The 21,434-nt window shown below is 38.1% G+C and overlaps 1 protein-coding gene across 6 annotated transcripts in view; it reads right to left on the bottom strand.

Moving 5' to 3' along the window:
* Positions 1-2,293: 2,293 nt before the first annotated feature.
* The window catches only part of dop1a (DOP1 leucine zipper like protein A), a 117,913-nt gene continuing 98,772 nt past the window's right edge, over positions 2,294-21,434 (bottom strand). For all 6 annotated transcript variants that reach the window (XM_039747569.1, XM_039747570.1, XM_039747574.1 and 3 more), the window contains 9 exons: positions 18,293-18,402; positions 17,157-17,306; positions 16,992-17,053; positions 16,408-16,560; positions 14,511-14,647; positions 10,120-10,175; positions 5,250-5,414; positions 4,318-4,447; positions 2,294-2,853 (listed from right to left, as the gene is read on the bottom strand). In XM_039747569.1, coding sequence (XP_039603503.1) covers positions 2,560-2,853; positions 4,318-4,447; positions 5,250-5,414; positions 10,120-10,175; positions 14,511-14,647; positions 16,408-16,560; positions 16,992-17,053; positions 17,157-17,306; positions 18,293-18,402 — 1,257 coding nt within the window. In that variant the 3' untranslated portion in view covers positions 2,294-2,559. The remainder of the gene's footprint in view (positions 2,854-4,317; positions 4,448-5,249; positions 5,415-10,119; positions 10,176-14,510; positions 14,648-16,407; positions 16,561-16,991; positions 17,054-17,156; positions 17,307-18,292; positions 18,403-21,434) is intronic.

Raw genomic sequence — 21,434 nt, 5'->3', positions numbered from 1 at the left:
GACCAAAGTGCCACAGCAAAGGGTCAGAATACTTGGAGAAATGAGAGGTTTGCAGTTTTTGATTTTTAATAAATGTGTAAACCTTTCTGAAAACATGTGCTCCAGACTCCACTGCATGTGTGGCTCTCTGGTTAACATTTATATTCTTTTTATATTGTATTTTCTGTTATTTTGTTTGTATGTTCAAGGTAAGTAACAGTTGGCAATAGTTACAAGGATTGTGTCAGAAGAGTATGTAGTAAGAAAAACACTTAATGTTGTTCCTTTAAAAGACAGGACACATGGCATTGATATGAAGAAGAAACTTGTGAGTATTTCTGAAAAATCAAAATAGGCCATTATGAAAACTTGCAGCAGTAGCTACAGATGGACTTCCACCTAAGGTTGGATCTGTGAATGGCCTGCTGGGATTGTGTAAAGCTGATGAGAGGTTTTCAGAATTGTGGACTTTATGCTGCTTCATCCATCCAGAGCAGCTGGTGTCTAAAAAAGCGAAATTTTGCCTATGTCATGACACCCATGTTGGAGTATGTCAGTTTTGCTTGCACACATGCTCTCAATCACAGACCGTTAAAAAAGTCTCATTGCAGAGCTTATGGAAGAGTATGAAGACTTTCCCAGAGGTATACCACTCCACTGCACTGTGAGCTGGTTTTCAAAAGCTTTCAAAGTGCTTTGAACTTTTGAACAATGTAAAGTAGTTCTTGGAGGAGAAGCACAAGCACTATCTTTAGTTCCATTACACTAAATGGATTTTTGCTGGATATGCTACATCATTTAGACAGACTTCATGAGGATCTACAAGGGAAGCTAAATATGCTGCCGGATCTGCTGCAAAGAATATTTACTTTTGTCAATAACTGAGGCTGTTCAAGACATATTTTCAAAAGGAAATACATTGTGTATTAAATGGAAGAGGAAAAGCAAAGAGGGTTGACTTGCAAGGTATGTTACACTGGTGGAAAGTCTCCAGGAAAATTTTAAAGGCAGATTACATGATCTGCAGTTGAAATAGGTACAGATTACATTCCCCTCTTTCACTGCTGAATCAGACTTTGAAATTTACTTTAGTGACAGATCAAGTTGATATGATTGAACTTTATTGATGATAACAGACTGAAATATTTTTGAGGGAAGGCATCCTGGAATTTTAGAGAACTATGCAGATGGAGAAATATCCCCACGTCAAAGCTATTGTATTGGAAACAGTCTTCCTTCACTGCACATTATCAGAAATTGCTCTGGGTGTTGGTCTGTGTATGCGCGCACAGAACTTATGATGTAGCATAGCATTTTTTTTTGCTCTTCAGAGTGTGTGACTGGTTGGCCATCTCTTTACTACCCTGGACTGCACCCTCACAATTCAATCCTAGGTGTGCATTTTAATTAATAATATATCTTCTATCCCATTTCTTTAAAGAGTACTTATATAAAAGCACTTGTACTATGTATTTTATAATACATTGTGAGGAGTAACAAAAAGCCAACAGACTAGGGAGTAACGTGCTCTTGCTTACCATGTTGCCTACTTGCCTCCATCCACTTCACAGTTCATTTTCCTTACAGCTCACCACTTCAACGGCTGTGGAACAATATTTCATATTTGTATATGTCTGCCGAGTTTGAGTCAAAATCGATTTTGGCGATTTCAGCGTATTGCTTGTGGAGCTCCACGTCACATTCAGTGCACTTGAGTTGTTAATTGAACACACAGTGACAACTTTAAACCTTGAGGCTGTCACACAAGGACACAATCACAAGATGGCAGCTCATCAGGTAATTGTCCGCTCTTGGGGGGGGTACACTGGACTGCTCGTTTTAAACTTGTGATTGATGAGCGGGATAACCGTCCAGCAAACAGGGATGAAATGTTGTCCTAAGTTACAGCAGCGCATAACATGCATAACCATTTTGGTTTTCTCTGACTATTTTGGTGAGCTTCCTTCTTCCTAATTTTTGGTTTTCCAGTTGCAGAAAAAAAAACCTTGATTAGCTCTTTAGCTTTTTTTTTTTTGTGCTGATTGAAAGAGTGTTGTATGTAAAAGGACACAGAGGAGGTTAGGCTTCAGTTAATCTATCTAGAGTAGGCTGCGATTCTGGATGGCCCGGTTGAACAACATCAACTGGATATTTATACACCTTTACTGAAGAATATGGACGAGCTCAAAAAATGCCATCAAAACTACTGTGGTGTGTGCTGTCATTGTAAGTGCTTGAAGAAAATCTAAATTTATAATAAACAAGTATTTATCTTTTTTTTTTACTTTTCTGGGGAAACATTTTGTGCAATGCATTATTTCAGTGTCGATTTATTAGTAAGACAGAGCAGTAGAGAATGATACAATGAATTTACATGTATACTACAGAAATAATCGATAGGCAAACAATACTTTAGCCAACATTCAGAGTTATCATTACATATGTACAAATAAAAGTATTTAAATAGATACATCTTAAGAACTTTGTTCAATTTTAAATACAAAAAAGACTTTACAGTTTTCCGTTTTTCTTTTCTTTTTGTTTGACACCCACAATGCTGTACAATGCATATACATTTCTTTATAATTTTATGACCCCTTCAAGAAAGTCTTTCTCTAGCATTTCTTCAATTTTCTGCCTCGCTTTGCTCCAGACAAGTTTCTGGCTGTCCGATTTGACGTCTTTCTGGGTGTAAAGCACAGGACTCTCCGAGTGTCCTGCAGACCTGCTCGTCACTTTGCTGTTGAATACTTGGCTCAATAGGCTGAAGAAGGGCAGAAGCTGTTCCATACTGCGGATGGTGTAGAGAGTAAGCAGCAAGTGACCAGGCTCCCAGGAAAGGCTTTTACCAGAACTGTCATCCTCCAGATTCTTCTGTTCAAAGAAAGAGGAAAAATAAACAACAAATCCAGTCAGAGGGCCCAACTCTTCTGTTTGGCTCAATAGCTCCTTTTAAAGCATACGCAGCTCAGTAGAGGTGGAAGGAACTTGGCTGGCTTGCCTTGACGGCTCTGCCATAAATCCTGCTCTGTCACTGTAGCTGTACTTTTAAATGTGCTCCTCCTGGTACCTGCCTGTCTATTGTAGTGGTCAGTTATTTAAATCTGACTTGGTATTGGTGACTTACCAATGCTAGAAGTAGGTTTGGGGATCAGGAGGGGTTAGGATCAAGTTCTAGTGAGGCCATTTCTAGGATGCCATACAGCCAACTAGGACGACAAAAAAACTGCTGGATAAAATAAAGACGAGCTAACAGATTCTTTCCAGGAATGAAAAACTAAAGAAGTTGCATCTTTTCCATTTAAGCAAATGGAGATAAACAGATGACATGACAGAGGAAGGAACTGCGCAACATCAAGGTGAGTGCTGTTTTTCTGTGATGTTCAAATATTGAATTTTTTCATTTACCATCTGAGGTGTGTGTGAGAACTGAGCAATGAAATGAGAACCATTTTACAAAGAGGACGGATGTGTACAAAATGGCAGTGCGCCCTCATGTTTGAAAGCTGATAAACCTGTAAAGCACTCCACTTGGTGGTCTTTGAGGTATACCGCTCTTGAGCACAGCCCTCCTGATCCCACTGACCACTTTAGCGGAGGTACCTGAAAGATCGTTGCAATGAATTGTTGTTAGCATGTTGGTCACGTACTCTTTTGGCCATCATGCAGCTGAAAACACTTCTCAATGGCTGACCATCGGAGCTCTTGGCCCTGTGAAGCGGCCTGTGTGTCTTAACGACCGTCATAAAAAAAGATGACACTCTGTGGCATGTCAGGCTTGACTACTATTTAAAGGAATATTCAACCCAAAAGTCATATTTTCTTAATATGTCAACTGAGCCCATGTAGTTTGTAGTGATAGCAAGGAAAATGTTTTGATCTCGTGTTTTCATGCAGAATGAGAAGAAACATTTGATATAATGGATCCTAATGGTGACCTGTTCTAGCCAATGGCAAATCAAGTGTAAGACATCCATGGAAAAAAGAAACAAATTCTCACATAACTTGGGTCGCATAATTCACATGTCAGTTATCTCATCATTATGCTCAGAATGTGCAAAACACTTACATTTTTTTCTTAAAATTATAAGTTACTTTTGGAAAAAGCAGCATATATTGTAAATAGGAAAAACATGTTCCCATAATACTTTGCTTTTCACAGTACCTTTGACCAGTAAATGAGAGGAGGAGGAGGAGGTGGGTTTTGGGTGGACAATTCCTTTAAGGTGCTTTTGCTTCTCTACTATAAGCCCCTGCAATCCAGGCACTCACGCCCACCTAGTGGCATCTTCATGCTGGGTAGTTGTTGTTTTTTTGCCATTGTATTGATATGCTTACCTTTGTTCTCTTCCTTAGCAATTTTGCTAGTCGAACTACATATGGTTTGAATTCCCTTTGGTGCATGCCTTGCCTGCGGACCTCCAGACCCGAGTCATCTGATACTTCTGGAATGAAAGCCCATCGATACCTGCAAAGGGTTGGGGGTTACAGAAAAATGATGTGTATGTGTAAAAGATGATGCACGTCTGTAATCCAAATAAGCTTGATTAGACATAATGACATTTTAGATTTTGTTCAGTCAAAGCCAAAAATCAATCCCTAAAAAGACAAAAACACCATAAAAGCAGGAGCCTGGGCTAACCCTCACTGAGACTCCTTGTGGTCCTAGATGTTAGGTTTTGGATTTTTTCCATCTTTATATCTCTAAGGAATAATAAGGTTAAATGAGGAAATTCACATCTGAAAAAAAACTGCACCAGTAGTTCACTAATTCATAAAGCGACATTACAATGACCATAACTTATATGACCCTTTGACTTCACGGCACTGAAAACTCCCAAGATTATTTGTTTCTTACCATTTGGTATGCAGTCATTAATAATATAATGCCATTCACTTTATTTTCACATACAGAAGAAATGTGCACAGTGGGAAAAATGAGGGAAATGAAAAGGCATTGTTGGATATTTATTAGCACAACCATGTTGTGCTGTTCCTAAACATTTTAGTGTGGCCCAAGTCTGTTTATTTACTTCTAGTCGTCAGTCTTGGGCTACACCCAGTGGCCACTTGGCCATTCCTTAGCCCCTTCTTCACCCCTTGTGCCTAGTGACTACATGCCAAGACCACTGGCTCCTCTCAATCCAGAGCTTTGGAGAGCTCCTCAGTCAATTACGCAGGCTGAGTCCATGCAACACCTCCCATTTTCTGTAGCACACATTACAATATGGCAACATAAAAAAAGTGGTCACAAGAATCCTGTTACTTACATTTGAAACTGAGGCAAGCTTTCAGATGGTAACGCGAGAGCTAAATCGAGGAACTTGCAGGCAGAGAGGTACAAGTTCAGCCATCGCTGACTGTTATAGGAGGTGGAGAATCCATTGCCTCCTGTGTACGTGGTCTCCAGCCCTGCCGCTGATGGACCAGAAGTCCTAAAATATAGAAAATAACATTAGTTGGATGTATATTTAATATGCCTTTGGAAAGCCAGGCTGAAAAACCAATGAATGTGTATGTTGATGTGCCCACCTGACGGCTGTAAACAAGTGAGATGCATTTCTGTACAGGAACTCAGTTGTCATTCATGTGTGCCTCCTTCCATTCCATTAACAAACAGAATATGCTGTATTTAGATTTGGCAAATTAGAAGTAAATGAAACCACTGAATGTTTCGCCACCCATCAAGCTTCTCATATTCACTGTGTGCTTCAGATTGACTTTCTCACATCTCTCAGGTAAAAACTACACTGTGGCTATCTGCCCGCCCAAGCATGGCTGCCATTGAAACAAAAGAAAGGATAGGACAGGCATTCATTCGAGGATATGGAGATAAAACAGTGGTGAATGGCATACGAATTGCAGGATTTTGTCCAAAGAAACAGCATGGACAAAGCTGAAACCCGAGACAATCTGACATTTAGATATAGAGTTAGGTACATAAATATTTGGACAGAGACAACTTTTTTCTAATTTTGGTTCTGTACATTACCACAATGAATTTTAAATGAAACAACTGAGATACAGTTGAAGTGCAGACTTTCAGCTTTAATTCAGTGGGTTAAACAAAAAGATTACATAAAAATGTGAGGCAACTAAAGCTTTTTTTTAACACAATCCCTTCATTTCAGGGGCTCAAAAGTAATTGGACAATTGACTCAAAGGCTATTTCATTGGCAGGTGTGGGCAAGTCCGTCGTTCTGTCATTTTCAATTAAGCAGATAAAAGGCCTGGAGTTGATTTGAGGTGTGGTGCTTGCATGTGGAAGATTTTGCTGTGAACAGACAACATGCGGTCAAAGGAGCTCTCCATGCAGGTGAAAGAAGCCATCCTTATGCTGCGAAAACAGAAAAAACCCATCCGAGAAATTGCTACACTATTATGAGTGGCAAAATCTACAGTTTGGCACATCCTGAGAAAGAAAGCAAGCACTGGTGAATTCAGCAACGCAAAAAGATCTGGACGTCCACGGAAGACAACAGTGGTGGATGATCGCAGAATCATTTCCATGGTGAAGAGAAACCCCTTCACAACAGCCAACCAAGTGAACAACACTCTCCAGGGGGTAGGCATATTGATATCAAAGTCTACCATATAGAGAAGACTGCATGAAAGTAAATACAGAGGGTGCACTGCAAGGTGCAAGCCACTCATAAGCCTCAAGAATAGAAAGGCTAGATTGGACTTTGCTAAAGAACATCTAAAAAAGACAGCACAGTTCTGGAAAAACATTCTTTGGACAGATGAAACCAAGATCAACCTCTACCAGAATGATGGTAAGAAAAAAGTATGGAGAAGGCGTGGAACAGCTCATTATTTAAAGCATACCACATCATCTATAAAAAACGATGGAGACAATGTGATGGCTTGGGCGTGCATGGCTGCCAGTGGCACTGGGACACTAGTGTTTATTGATGATGTGACACAGGACAGAAGCAGTCGAATGAATTCTGAGGTGTTCAGAGACATACTGTCTGCTCAAATCCAGCTAAATGCAGTCAAATTGATTGGGTGGTGTTTCATGATACAGATGGACAATGACCTAAAACATACAGCCAAAGCAACCCAGGATTTTATTAAAGCAAAGAAGTTGAATATTCTTGAATGAATATTTAATTTGTCCAATTACTTTTGAGCCCCTGAAATAAAGGGGTTGTGTTAAAAAAATGCTTTAGTTGCCTCACATTTTTATGTAATCTTTTTGTTCAACCCACTGAATTAAAGCTGAAAGTCTGCACTTCAACTGCATCTGAGTTATAATACTTATGGACCTAACTGTAGTAAAGTAATTCCTTGTCTTATTTCTGTAGTTGCTGCCTTGGTGCAGTGCACCATTTCCCAGGAATGCCAGTACATCCAACCTGCCCACAGAGTCCACATCAGTGCTGCTGACTCCTCACACAAATTAGATTATGACATGCGGGTCGGTCTGGAGTGCGCTGAACATCAGTGAAATACCACCATAAATAAGAAAAATTGCAACGCTCTTTGTGTACTTTACAAAACATTTTCTGCATCTTCAATCTTCATTGTCCTCTGTTCATCTTAAGATGAGGAATTCATTGATTTTTTAAGCTGACAGTAGCCTTCAAGTGGTAAGGATTTCAAATTATTTTGTTGTCTAGTTCTGTTATTTTTTTCTCCTGTTGGAAGCAATGGTTTCAGAAAATGTATGTTCAGATTGCATAGACACCCATCTATCATAATACATTCTGAGTTCACGGTATACTTTTTCTTTTCCCTCTGCTAGTTTATGGTATTTTTCTTATGATTAGTGACACTTATAAATGTACAACCAACTCTGTAGGCTCCATATCTTACCGAGTGCATTTTGGGATTCCTAATTTAGTTTAATCACTGCAAAGGCCACATGACATTACACAAGCTCTGTAGCGATTTTCTATTTACATAATCTTTGTGAATTGGGAGCAGTTCAACTAATCTGCCACTCGCTCTGACATAATCCAACAGGTCATATAGCAGGCTCTGTGAACACAAGAGCTGACAAACAATGAGCATTCAGCTGGAAGTACAAGACATAGAATGCAGCCACTTGAACTACTCAGCTAAACTTTGCATCTGCATATGAATTTCTGGGATATTTTTATTTTATTATACTGGTAAGGAAGGCAGGCTCTATTGTAGGCACTGAGCTGCAGTTTGACATCTGTGGCGGAGCGACGGGCACTAAGCAGGCTTCTGTCAATCGTGGAGAATCCACTGAACAGTATCATCTCCAGACAGAGGAGCACTGCGTTTTTTATCACTCTTTAACTAATATTGTTCCTATCAGTATGCTGTTGCTGGAGTATATGAATTTCCCCTTAATAAAGTATCTTATCTATCTGTCTGTCTGTGTCCTAAATTCAAAAATCATTAATACACAAAAACATTTTGCCTAGTCATTTCTAATGACAATCCCTTTTCATTACGTCTTCTACAGTTTTTGATAAGCAAAACAGTTTATTTTTATCTGCTTATTACGCTTATTATTGTAATGTTTACCAAGTCTAGTGAAATTCTTAGGACAGGGTTATACTTCACACGATGCATGTTCCAACGGCCGCTCCAGCTTCACAAACGCTTCACTGTTCATACTTGCGTGCATACTTTACGTAAATCAGGAGGAATCCACCAGGTGGCAGTGCGAGATATTATCACAGTGAAAACAAGTTCGGCTTTGCTGTGTTGTGAATTGCCTGGAACACCCATTAAATTCTGATGACACCATACCGCAATATCTCTGAAAAGTATGTTCAATGATTAAATCCATCAATCCAGGGATGTATCCATTCCAGCTAGCATTGGGCATGAGGCAGAAATAATCCCTGGACGAGGCATCAGCTCATCGCAAGATGAATACAAGCTCTCACATACACTACCGTCATTTTAGTGTCATCAAATCTGCGTATCTTTGGAAGGAAACTGGAGCACACTGAGGAAACCCAGCAGGGAAACATGTAAACTCCAGGTAGGGAATATCAGCGACGTGACTCCCTGCGAGACAGCAGCGCTACCACTCCTTCACCGTGTCACCCCCATGTGTGTAATTATTAACAGTGTTCATCATTTAAACAAAATTAACGATTTATCTGTAAAATGTAACATACATACTTTAATGCGTTTCATCATGAAAGTGATATCAAGTATAAATCTAAGGATTCCAAATGTGCAGAGAGTTGAAATATCATGCATTTAATGTGTTCTGTGTGGTGATGTATTGCTGTTTGCCGCTGCTGTCAAGTCAGGAGGAAGCCCCAGAAGCTCGCAGCGATTAACAACTGGGATGACGTTTACGACAGTCTGCTAAAGTAAACTACGAGGTTAACATGGACATTTTGAGATTAAAGCTGAAATTTTAATCACAAAACACACCTTTTCACTATGTCCTTAATTTTTTTTCTCTGTGGCTGCACATTCTGTTGCTGTTATGAAGTTGCAAAAAAAAAAAATAAAAAAAGACGGCACAAAAGATTGCATGTATCGTGTCATTACGATCAGGAATATGAGAAGCTTGAATATAAAAGCACCACAAATGCATAATATAATCGGCATTTTGCTTCACCACATTGGACCATTCATCAGCGCGCACATCGAACCAACTAGGATCCACATAGCGGCTTTCGGTCACGTGTAGATAGTAAACATGTCACGTTCCGACTTTTATCACATTGCACCCCCCAAATTTTTGCTGGTACTGCAACTTGTGCACGCGTCGCGTTCATTTCTTAGGACCTGCTCAGAGGATGCGTCAAATGAACGCTGGGAACGCATGGCAGCCATGATGCGTACGCGTTCTGAGCGTGAAGTATAAAAGAGCCCTAACTTGTGCCTTTGTGACTCTCCTCGACAAAACTTGAAAGGGACTCGCATATATTCAGGTGTGACCGCAGAGACTTTCCCCCCAAACTACAGTTAGAAATTGAAAATCTCCACAATAAAAATCAAATATCAAATTGCGTTCTGCCAGTAATCAGATCAATTCTGCGTTTGTTGGCCTTTGCTTCACCTCCTCATCCAAACATTTTCCAACCTGCTTCAGAGTTGCAGGGGCTACAGCATGAAAGGCAAAGACAGGACAGGCGCATTACCAACTCTATCAGGGCCGACAGTATTGGACTTCTGACAAACCGTGTTTACCTTGAAATGTCCTCATCAGCTGTGAGTTCTTGTTCCATTAATAAGAACACCTGAACCTAAATAAAAAATAAAGTTGCACATGGTCAAAAAGAGCAGTTTTAACTTTTTTATGAATAGTAAAATTATTTATAATTTAAAAAAATTCTAACTGCAGAAATACCAAATCGTTTCAGAACTGTGTAATCAGAAGAACATATTTTTGCACAGAAAAATGCTTATTGCTCAGAATGATCCTAACCATAATCAGGCACTTCTTACAATTTGGTCTTCCTGTAAAAATGCAATTATTAAACCATGTACACGTTTCAGACCTACATGTACAAAATCAAAGTGCACCTTTTCTTCTAATAACAAGGCAAATTGGTAATACAATTATTTACAGTGTGCATAGTGTTGCAGTTCAATTGATAATTTTTCCATTTTTAATGATAATAAGAAAATACTTTTAAAGAACAAAATACATACAAAAATAAAAAGTCCATAAAAAAACCTATGTATGGTAACAGCAGTACAGTAATCCCTCCTCGATCGTGGGGGTTGCGTTCACCAGATTGGTGAAAATCCGCGAAGTAGAAACCATATGTTTGTATGATTATTTTTATATATTTTAAGCCCTTAGAAACTCTCCCACACTGTTTATAAATATTCTCCGCACAGTTATGCAGTAAACCCTCGTTTATAGCGGTTGACAGATAAATGAATTTCCAAGAAGTAGGATTCTTTATTTATAAATCTAATATTTTCGCAGTTAGAGCATTGAAAACCTGTTTACAACCTTCTAAATATGTTTTTTTAACATTATTAGAGCCCACTAGACATGAAATAACACCCTTTAGTCAAAAGTTTAAACTGTGCTCCATGACAAGACAGAGATGACAGTTCTTTCTCACAATTAAAAGAATGCAAACATATCTTCCTCTTCAAGGTGCGCGTCAGGAGCGGAGAATGTCAGAGAGAGAGAGAGCAAAGTAAACAATCAAAAATCAATAAGGCTGTTGCGCTTTTAAGTATGCAAGCACCATGATAAAGCGGCGCAATGAAGGGATCAATGTGAAGGTAGCCTTTCAGCATTTTTTTACAGGCGCATCCGTATCTTCTAAGCAAACAGCCACTGTGCAAACAGCCCCTCAGTCAGATGCAGAGAATGGGGCCAATCATACGCCTCCCTGATCGTATTGCATGATGGATAAGTATCTGCCTGTATTTCTCAGAGAGAGTGAGACAGAGAAAAGAAAACAATGAAAATTCAATACGGGCTGTTACAGCTTTTAAGTGTGCGAAGCAGTGCGCGGGAAGCATATCGTATATCCATTGAGGAGTTTTATTTAATATGTAACTAGCAGAATACCCGCGCTTCGCAGCGGAGAAGTAGTGTGTTAAAGAAGTTATGAAAAAGAAAAGGAAAAATTTTTAAAATAATGTAACATGAGTGTTAATGTAATTGTTTTGTCATTGATGTGAGTGTTGTTGTCATATCTATCTATCTATATATATATATATATATATATATATATATATAGCAAAATACCAGCTTGGCAGCGGAGAAGTAAAACGAAAAGGAAACATTTTAATAATAACGTAACATGATTGACAACGCAATTGTTTTGTCATTGTCATGAGTGTTGCTGGCATGTATCTATCTATCTATCTATCTCTCTATATATATATATATATATCTATATATATATATATATATATATACAGTATATATACATATATACACATTTGTACATATATACACAGACACATATACTATTGGGTGCCAAACAGGCAAATACATTGATCTTCTGAATATATAGAGTCGGCATCAGAATATTTAAAGTCAAAACTTGAATACATAAAGTCAGCGTCGGTATATATAAAGTCAAAACTTTTTTCTGAATATATAAAGTGAAAACTTGAATATATAAAGTCATCGCTGGAATATATAAAGTCAAAACCTGAATATATAAAGTCTAGTTAGATGTAGTCATCATTGCATAACTTTTTCTTTACCATAGAAATTTAAAGACTGAATTCAACTTCCATTCCTACCAAAGATATTTCTGTCGACTAAATAGAACCCACTTATATCCAAATTCGAGCTATTGAGCCGTCGCCTGCCTGCCTGAATAAGTCACCCTCGCTTCGCTCTTACTTTTTTACCGTTCATTTAATCATGGCTAGTGGCGGAAAAATTATGAAATGGAAGGAGGATTACACTGAGTATGGCTTTACCAAAACAATTATTGATGGCGAATCGATTATTGATAAAGATTCAATTCGTGATCTGTTTTTCTTTGTTAACCTCATATTTTTTCATACTTCTTCTCAAACCAAGGTGGTGCGAGAGTAAAATGAATCGGGAAACGCTGATCAATGTAATCGGTGTACCAAGAAATCATGCATTGACAGAAGTTCCCCTTTGCTTGGAATTGAAAGTGTGATTAAATGCATTATTTTTTAACGTGTTATGGAGCACATGCATCTAAGCTTCTCAGCTGTGCTTGTGCTAAGAAAAGGAAACATTTTAGAAATAACGTAATTGGCACCATATCTTTTGCGATGTAATTGGTGACGACGTTTGTTATGTCATGCCATCTGTTGCTTTTCTTGTCGTAAAAACTTTTTTTGCAGAATGAGTCCGCTAAAGTTTGCTGAGTGTGTTTTTGTGCTTGTACCTTGGTTACTTTAGACTTGTGCTGGACAGTTGACTCCTTAAGCTTTTTGTATTCTTTGCGGTGGTTAGTTCGCAAATGGTGAAACAAGTTAGTTGTCGAGCTGTCTTTAACAGCAACCGATTTACCAGATAGTTTGAAGATTGCCGTCTTTTGAGCAACATCAGTCTTTTCAAAACCAAACCACTGCAATTCGAGTGAGAATGTACCACGTCTGGCAATTAACTCTTGACGACATAGATGGAGAGGCTGTTTTATCATCTGGCGCTGTTTGTTCACTCATTTTGAGGCAGGGAGCGACGCTAACTTGCGGCTTGCTGGACGTGCACGCTTAAGCAACTCGCTTTGCGCACACGCAGTGGTCTATACTGTTGCATTAGTTAATGAACTCTGTGTTTCTTTTTTTTTTTGCAAAGTGAGTTACATACTCGATAATATAATCTCGCACATTGTTAAAACAGCAATTAAGATATAATCGTAAACGATGTATTTCGCACACGCCTACATGCACATTTACATGAACAAGAAATTGCAAGAAATCGTCTGGAGTTCCGATATCATTAAATTGTGCTAAAAAAAAACCAAAAAAACAGTTAAATATCACCATGAATTAGAAAGTAAGCATGACGTCTGTGATGATTTTCTTGTGTTTTATAAACTAATGTTTTATTGATGGGTTTCTTTTACCAGAATACACACATCACACTCTTTTCCGCTGTGTGATTGAGCCCTGTAAAGGACCCTGTGGCGTGTGCTCCTTCCCTTAATACCCAGTGTGGCTCGAATAATAATAAAGCAGGAATTTTTACTACAATTGTCTAAGTTCTGTGTTAGGTCACTTTAAAAAGTAATCAGACTACGTAATGTGTGTTACATTAAACGTGTTTCCTTACTGCTCTCAAGATTAGGTTGCTGAGTTTAACATTTTATGTTCAACTCATCAGCCCCAACATTTGCCTCTGGAAATGTATCTTGTGTGCACTTGTGGCTGCTTTAAACATTTATGAAGCAAATACATGTGCACGCTGAGTGTCACAGACATGCACTGACTAAAACGTCGTTAACAGTAACCCGGTTGAGGGTTTACAAAGCCACATAATCAGATTATTCACAGAAAAATCTGCCTTTGTTACTCAGGGTCTCAGAGGCCTATAACCCCAATTTCTCTAATCGGAATAAACGTTCACATTGCATTTTAGAAATCAGGTTTCTGTGAATAACTGGGCTATTAAAGCACACGTAAACGTGCTAAGTGTGCTTGCTTACTGACTACAGTTATTTCATTAAAAAAAAAAAAACAGTGAACACCACTGGCACATGTCTTTTCTTTTTTTAAATAAAACTGAAGGATGTTCCCACGGTCTTCTCCTCTGCTATCATATCTTATCCAATCAATAAAGCAGTAGCTTCAGTATGCCTGCCTGTGGGTTCAGTTTGAAAACACTTTGATTTAAGAGACACTTTGAGTTACCTGGGCTTACTAAACAAACTGCTCATCCCCAGGATAACTATAAAGAGAAAAATGGGCAAAAATACAAAGATATTTAAAAGGCAAGTAAATCTGTGCAATAAATACATTGGCAACAGTAAAGTAAATTGTCTACTATGAACAATTGTTCAAGATGTCCCTGAGCACAATATTTATGAATGAGAACATTCCTGGCACTACACATTGAAACACATTCACACAACCACAACGCAGTAAACGGAGCTTTAGTCTCAGTGAGTACTCACCAACTCGGTGATCATTGTTGGCCATAATGAAGTCAAGTGTTGTGGAGAGACTCGCAGAAGCAACACGCGGAAAAAAAGGAACACCTGAGCATGGAGTGTTGGCACTTGTGGTAATCGTAAACTCTCAACTAATCGCTCTGAAAAAACAAAAACAAAACATTCAAAAAAACGTAAAACTAGAGATCTTCATGGAAATGGACACATAATTATGTTTTGTAATACTACCCATTATTAATAAGGTTGGTTGTGAGCACACAGCCTACACGTCAGTTTGTAGAGTTCAAGGGACTGGTATAGCAGATAGGAAAGGATAGGAAAAAAAAAAGATAGGAAAATGTGTTTTTTTTTACAGAAGCTCATTAAATAAAGAAACTAAGCTTCCGTAAAATAAGAATGCAACTCAGAATAATATATCAAAGAAATTATATATTGCGTTAACCAAAACAATGAGATTAAATTAAACGTTGAGCCCATACCTCTACATTTCATTACTTTTGTAATAGATATCAATAATCAGCCAGACTAACCATTTTAGAAAACTGTGGTCAAATTATTTACCACTTTGAAGACATGTAAATTAATTTCTAACTAACTCGCTTTGCTCACCAACCCCCGGGCGGGCGCTACATACTAGTCACTTTGCGGCTCTGCCGCTCACGTATGGGGAAGCAGATCTACAATTTAAACAGATTGTTATTTTCATAGGAATTGTTACATATGCATAATATAAGTACTGTAACTATTTTACATTACAGTGAGTAATTAACCATATTAAAAAATAGTAAAACGTAATAAATTGAAAGAAAATGATGTTTCATGTTGCATTAGAGGTATTCGTTGCGTTATACGTTTTCATTGTTTTTGGCTTTGAAATTAACACGCAAATACACTTTTACTGTAAAACTTCAGTAAAAAATTTTTTTTAATTAACTTATAGTCAATATCGCATTGAATTTTGATTCTGTGTTTGGACTTAACTGCCACTTAATAAACCGACATTTTCGAATGTTTGTCCCTGTGATTTGTTAATTGTCATAGCAAAAGCTATTCTAACGGGAAACTGTAAACGTTTTAATACGAATGGCATATCAAGATCTCCTTTGCTGTCTAATGTTATCCATGGAAGATGTACTATATTACCTTTCTTGTCACCTGTTAAAATTTTACATGTCATTGCTGTGTAACCAATCAACAATTTTCACGTTAATTCGTTTGACTTCATTATTTCTTGGTGCTAGGATTGCCCATGTACTCATTTCTTCTGCTGATAACCCTTCAAAAGAAATTCTTCAATAAGATTTGGACATAATATGTCTTCTTTTATTGGGAAATTAAGGTGAGGAAAACATAAAAATTTATAAGAGCTGAGAGCGCAGGAACTGTATCTGACAAAAGCATTCACACAAATGAGAGGTAAGTGGACTGCGAGCATGGTTGTAATTGGTTGAGAGGAGAACAAGACTTGACAAACTCTCTTGGCAAAAGTCCAATCTCACGGGATTTGGAAAAAATCTCTTGGAAAAAGTCTCGTCTCAAGATTTTCTTTTATTATAGAGAGATATTATTTTCAGAGTGTATATATTTATTTAGTCAGGCATTGTCTAACCCGCTTTGTCCTGAACACGGTCACGGCAGTTGCTGGAGCCTATCCAGTGTAACAAATTTGGTTGCTTAAATCTTGTTTTTTTTATTATTTTCTTATTGTAGTATGAATAGCTGTAAACATTTAAAAATAAACATCCACTAGACTGAAGGTAAAAAGGTTTGTGTCAACTGACAGCCGTACCACTCAGTAGAAAGCTGGCTAGTAATCCTCAAGTTCACGTGCCTTTTAGAAAATGTCCAGTGTGAATCGACACAGTAACACATAATACTGGGGAGAAAGAGCTGAACTTACCCTGGATGTCTGGTAGGTACTTTTGATATTGGTCCACTTCACTGCTGAAAATAGCAAAAGCCAGGCGCTTCAAAAGCATTGCACGTTGTTCCAGCTCTGCCTCCCTGTTTGTGAACAGGTTCAACGAGCTGCTCTGTGCAACAGCTACACGTGCTAGAAAACAATAAGCACATAAATATAGTCATATATAGACTTGATGCCAATATGAAAGGTGGCTACTAAACAGTACTTTTCTTTATGTTTATACATTGTAAACACTACCTCTTCATTGGATTTACTTATAATATACAGTAATACCCACCTTATCTTCTGGTGTTGCGGGTATTATTAGAGTTTAATAGGATGATATTTATACCGTTACCATAAACAGGAACATTAATAAGGCAAAGGTCAACATGGAATTATTAGAAAATGGTATACTCCCCGATAATTTCTAAGATTGTTTTTACAGATCTCTAAAAAACACATGCCAATGCTAAGAACAGGATTGTTATTAATCACACTTGCTTGAATGACACAAATGAATGTGACTTCAGTAATTTGATCGTTATATTAAAAAATGAAATCCAACTAGCACTGCTTACTCATCAAGTCTCGAAATGTGGTTTTGTCATGAGTCATCAAGTGATCCATGATTGCTCGCCAGCTGTAATAAAAATAAAGAAGGTTTAGTGAGTAGAGCAAATGATCTCAGCATTAAACAGAGGAATCTAAACAATGAAGAATCTTTAACTCGACACAAAACTTACTGACTGACACAAGATGAGTCCATCTGAAAGAATGTGGTGTCCATAAAGAGGTCAAATGCTTCCTTCTTCCAGGCTCTCCTGGTGTACTGGTAACCACTAAGGCTGCTCAGTAGCTGCACACAAGCCCGGTAACTAGGAGCATTGTGGGCACTGGAATTGAGAAAATAACGTGAATAAACTTAAAATACAGAGCACAATTGTGTTCTGTCCCAGTGTCTCTGAAACTTCTCTAAACTAAGTTGTCCTTTACAGCTCTATATACAGTACACTCAGTAAAATCGGCCCTCACCTCCTGCAGTTTATGTGTTTCTCCAGGTCTCTTCAACGTCTAAATGCTCAAAGTGTGTTAAACAGCTCCAGACAACTTCATTCAAACACAGGCCATTGATAACCAAGTGTATATGAAATCAATGAAAGAGGGATCTTATCCAAGAATAAATCAATGTATGTCTTGGTGGTTGTCAATGCCTGAATATTTGAAAACACACCTCCTATAAAACTGAAATGCTTTGTCAGACCCAAAATATTTTTCTTCTTCTCTCAAACTCTGTCACAATGTCTCCCACCATGTTTTATGAACAAGCCTGAAGAGCTGTCCTTAAGTGCAGAATAAACTTTCATTCTGGAATTTCCCCCACATTAAAAACTGCTTCAGGTATTTACATCTCCACAGTCCAGCTTTGACGTTACTCTGTTGTCTACAATTTGAATTATGTCATGGCTGCTCTCAGTAGTCTCCACACAATATTTGATAATCCTGACCAGTACCACATCTAGTTAGACTGCGCTGGCTTCATGTTCGTTTTAATGTCCTACTCAAAACATTGCAACTGACCTACAAAACCATGAATGCAAAAATCTTGTAGCCTTTCTCTATTATGGCCGGATGCTAATGTTCCCTGTGAGACCCCGAGTTTGAACAGTTGTTCTGATTTGTACTCATGAAACTCTCTCAGGCCCTGCGTCACACCCGTGTTCGAAAGCCAGATATACTTACGTATCACGTAGCACTCACATCAGTCTTCAAATATGTCCAGCTACTGCAGCACTTTTTATGGTGCAGTAACATAAACCACTCTGTATTTTTTTTAGTTTTATTTTATAAAGTTTTACAAAAAAAAAAAGCCAAAATGTACCTGTGGTTGCGGAGGTAAGGAACTACATAGTGCATGATGTTTACAAGTAAAGGAATAACTCTTTCCTTTTCATCGCTGTAGAACACCATATCCAAGAGATGAGCCAAAACCTGCAATGACATCAAAATCAGATTTTACTTCAGATTTATTAAAACTGTTTGAAAAAAAAAAAATACATTTTACATAAAGGAAAATCTTTTTATAAGACAACACTAGAAAAAATTAGAGGAACAAACGCAAAGGTAGTCAAAACTGTATTACCACATTCTGAGCATCCACTTGCCAAGTTACTTTTCATGTTTTATTTTTTACATTTTACAAACTAGACACTTGCAAACGAGAATGACCGGAGGCAAGAACGTTCAAATGACATAAAGCAGTAACTTTCTGATGACGTTATGCTCTCTATGCCTTGTAGCAGATGGCGCGGCTATAAAAAAGCATCAAGGTGTGAAAACAAAGCATTTTAGTTAATGTGGCTGCTAACTGGAGTACAGCCTCCCTGATGCACACTGTGATGGCATTACAACAGCCAACCACATATGTGAAGAGTAATGTCTGAAAGACTATCAAATTTCAATTGCCATGGTATAGAAATGTCTGATTTCTAGCTGACATGTAAACAAATGTCGATATAAATGCCCACTTTCTAAATCTATGAAGTAAACCAGGTAGTGTGGTGTGGATGGTGTAGACAGCAGCAGTGGCAGCAACCCATGATCACGTGGTACACATGCAGACATGAAGCAAGCACTCAGCTAAACACACACACACACACAGAAAACTGGGCTACCACCACATTGTTTAAAAGTTAGCACTATTATTACTTCAGAATTATTATGCTGCTATCATCATGTTTGCAAAAATGCGTTTTTATGTGGAACATCCTCCAGTGAAATTTTGTTCAACTTAATGTTGTTGTTGCTACTCTAGAGAATATTAAAGTGTGGCAGTTGAACACGGGTGTAGACAGAATTTTTTTTTCTTACAATTCTGTAACATAAATCAATGTCAAACAAAAAAAAAAATAATAATAACTAGCAACACATGGGAAGAAAGGTGATGCACAAGCACTTCGGGTAACAAACAGAAAAAAAAACAAAGAGTGTGCCAATGTTGCCAATGGTAAGTCCGCATCTCCTGGCAGGACCTGTTATGTGCCTAATGATTCTTTAATAGAAACAAAGTATAACGTTATTTGTGTTGTGATTCGTTTCTATTGCTGTTGTGGCTACTTTGTCACCGCTGTGGCTAGCACTGAACCTGCTCCATATGTGAAGCTAGTGCCCCCTGCTGGACACATATTTATCCAAAGGACATATTTCAGTGCAGTGCTTACATTTTTGTGTGTATCTTGTACACGACTCTCCTTCATTTCATAAGAATGCTGCAGAATGCACTTCTAATGCAAATTCAAATTCATTTACACAAATACAAAGTACAGTTAAATTCTTATTTGCTGGTCTAATCAACATGCAAAGCCTCTCCACTCTCCAACACCATGATTACTGGTCAATCATGGGCCATGGGCAGAAGTTACTGGATTCTTTCTTTCCCAAATATTTGAAGAACATGTTCACTGTATTCTCAGTGCTGTTGCATCTTTGGACCGCTATTAAAATCAGCAGTTTCAAAGTTGGCTTCACTGTTAGGTGGTTTTATTTGCTTTCTCTGCTATATCTGATATTAGTTCCCATTTTGCTCATTCAGATGTCATCAGGGTGTTAAATGCTTTAAGAATGGCTCACTACAAATTAACGACTGTTACTGTTTGGTTGGTTTTAAGCTATATGTTGTTACACATTAAAGTAATGCACATGTCATATAATGTATTCCTATCATAAGAGCCTTGCGGCATGGATAATATGTTGCACAAAAATTCAACTTATTTAAATATTATGCAGCAAAAAATATGCCATACATATACAGTAACTGGTAGAGAGAGTAGATAATAAATTGATTAGATTGGCAAAACTGACTTATGTAATGCATGACATAGTAAAAAACCTAAACACCAGACACCCTTTGGAGTTCCAAAAAGAACTGCATTATTTGTTTAAATGTGGTTTTACCTGTCCGGCTTGCCAAGTTGTAGTTAGTGTACAGCTACTCACGGCTCACAGCATAAGCACTTGAGGCACTCAATGATCATCACACTGTAAGGGTGAAACAGTACTTGATGATTCTGAAACTTCGTTCACTCCTGCTACCAAATTCAAACAAATGTACTTCTCACATTCTCCTTCAACTTCCATAGTTCCTCTTACTTTTCTTCACGCCTCTGACTAAAAGATCTCTTACAGCCAGGAAATGTTTTGATACACAGCCTTCTCCAGGGATCACCTTCACATCTGTTACCAAATTGAGGAACTTTCTTCACAAACACAACTGCCAGATTCATTTGACACTAATTTGTTTTCCTCCTTCTTGAACCTGTTGTGGCACAGAACCATTTCCATATTCTGGAATCCTTTCACACTCAACTTTCCTGGCAATGAAGGTAAAGCCCCTATGGATTCTGCTCTAACCATCAGCACTGATTCTAACTCACCCATTGAAATCACCAACCATTACAATCATGTTCCGTGGCACCCCAGATATCAAACCCATTAAACTGTCCCAAAACTCATACTTCTTTTCCTCACGTCTGCAAATCAGTTGGGCATATACAGTAGATGCCAAGACTGTAGTCATCAGTAGTATACCAAAAAGCATCTTTACACCTACAATATGCTCACTAATCCTCTTCACCTTCACCACTCTGCTACACCAACCCCAGCACTGCCATCATTTCTCACTCACTAGAAAAATACACATGCCACTAATCCCACTAAATATTCTCACACCTTTGCTTTTACACTTTGTCTCCTGTATCCAGTGCTACTTCACCCGAATTCTCCCATCATACTACTAAGATTCCAAGCCTCCTCACAGTGCATCAAGTCTTGGACTATAAATCACTATTGCCCCATTTATGGTTAGGCTAGGTTCCCTGGCTTTCTGGTTGATGTAGGAAGATGAGGGTGCCCAACTATACCTTGCATTTCTTACTTTTCTATTTTAATCATCTGGACATATTGGTGCTGAAAGGCTAGATGATAAGCTCCTTTAGTTACTTTATATGACAAGTAAGAGGGACAGT

Source organism: Polypterus senegalus, chromosome 3, assembly GCF_016835505.1.
Source record: "Polypterus senegalus isolate Bchr_013 chromosome 3, ASM1683550v1, whole genome shotgun sequence".
NCBI classification, from domain to species: Eukaryota; Metazoa; Chordata; class Cladistia; order Polypteriformes; family Polypteridae; genus Polypterus; species Polypterus senegalus.
This window is presented reverse-complemented; position numbering and strand designations above follow the sequence as displayed.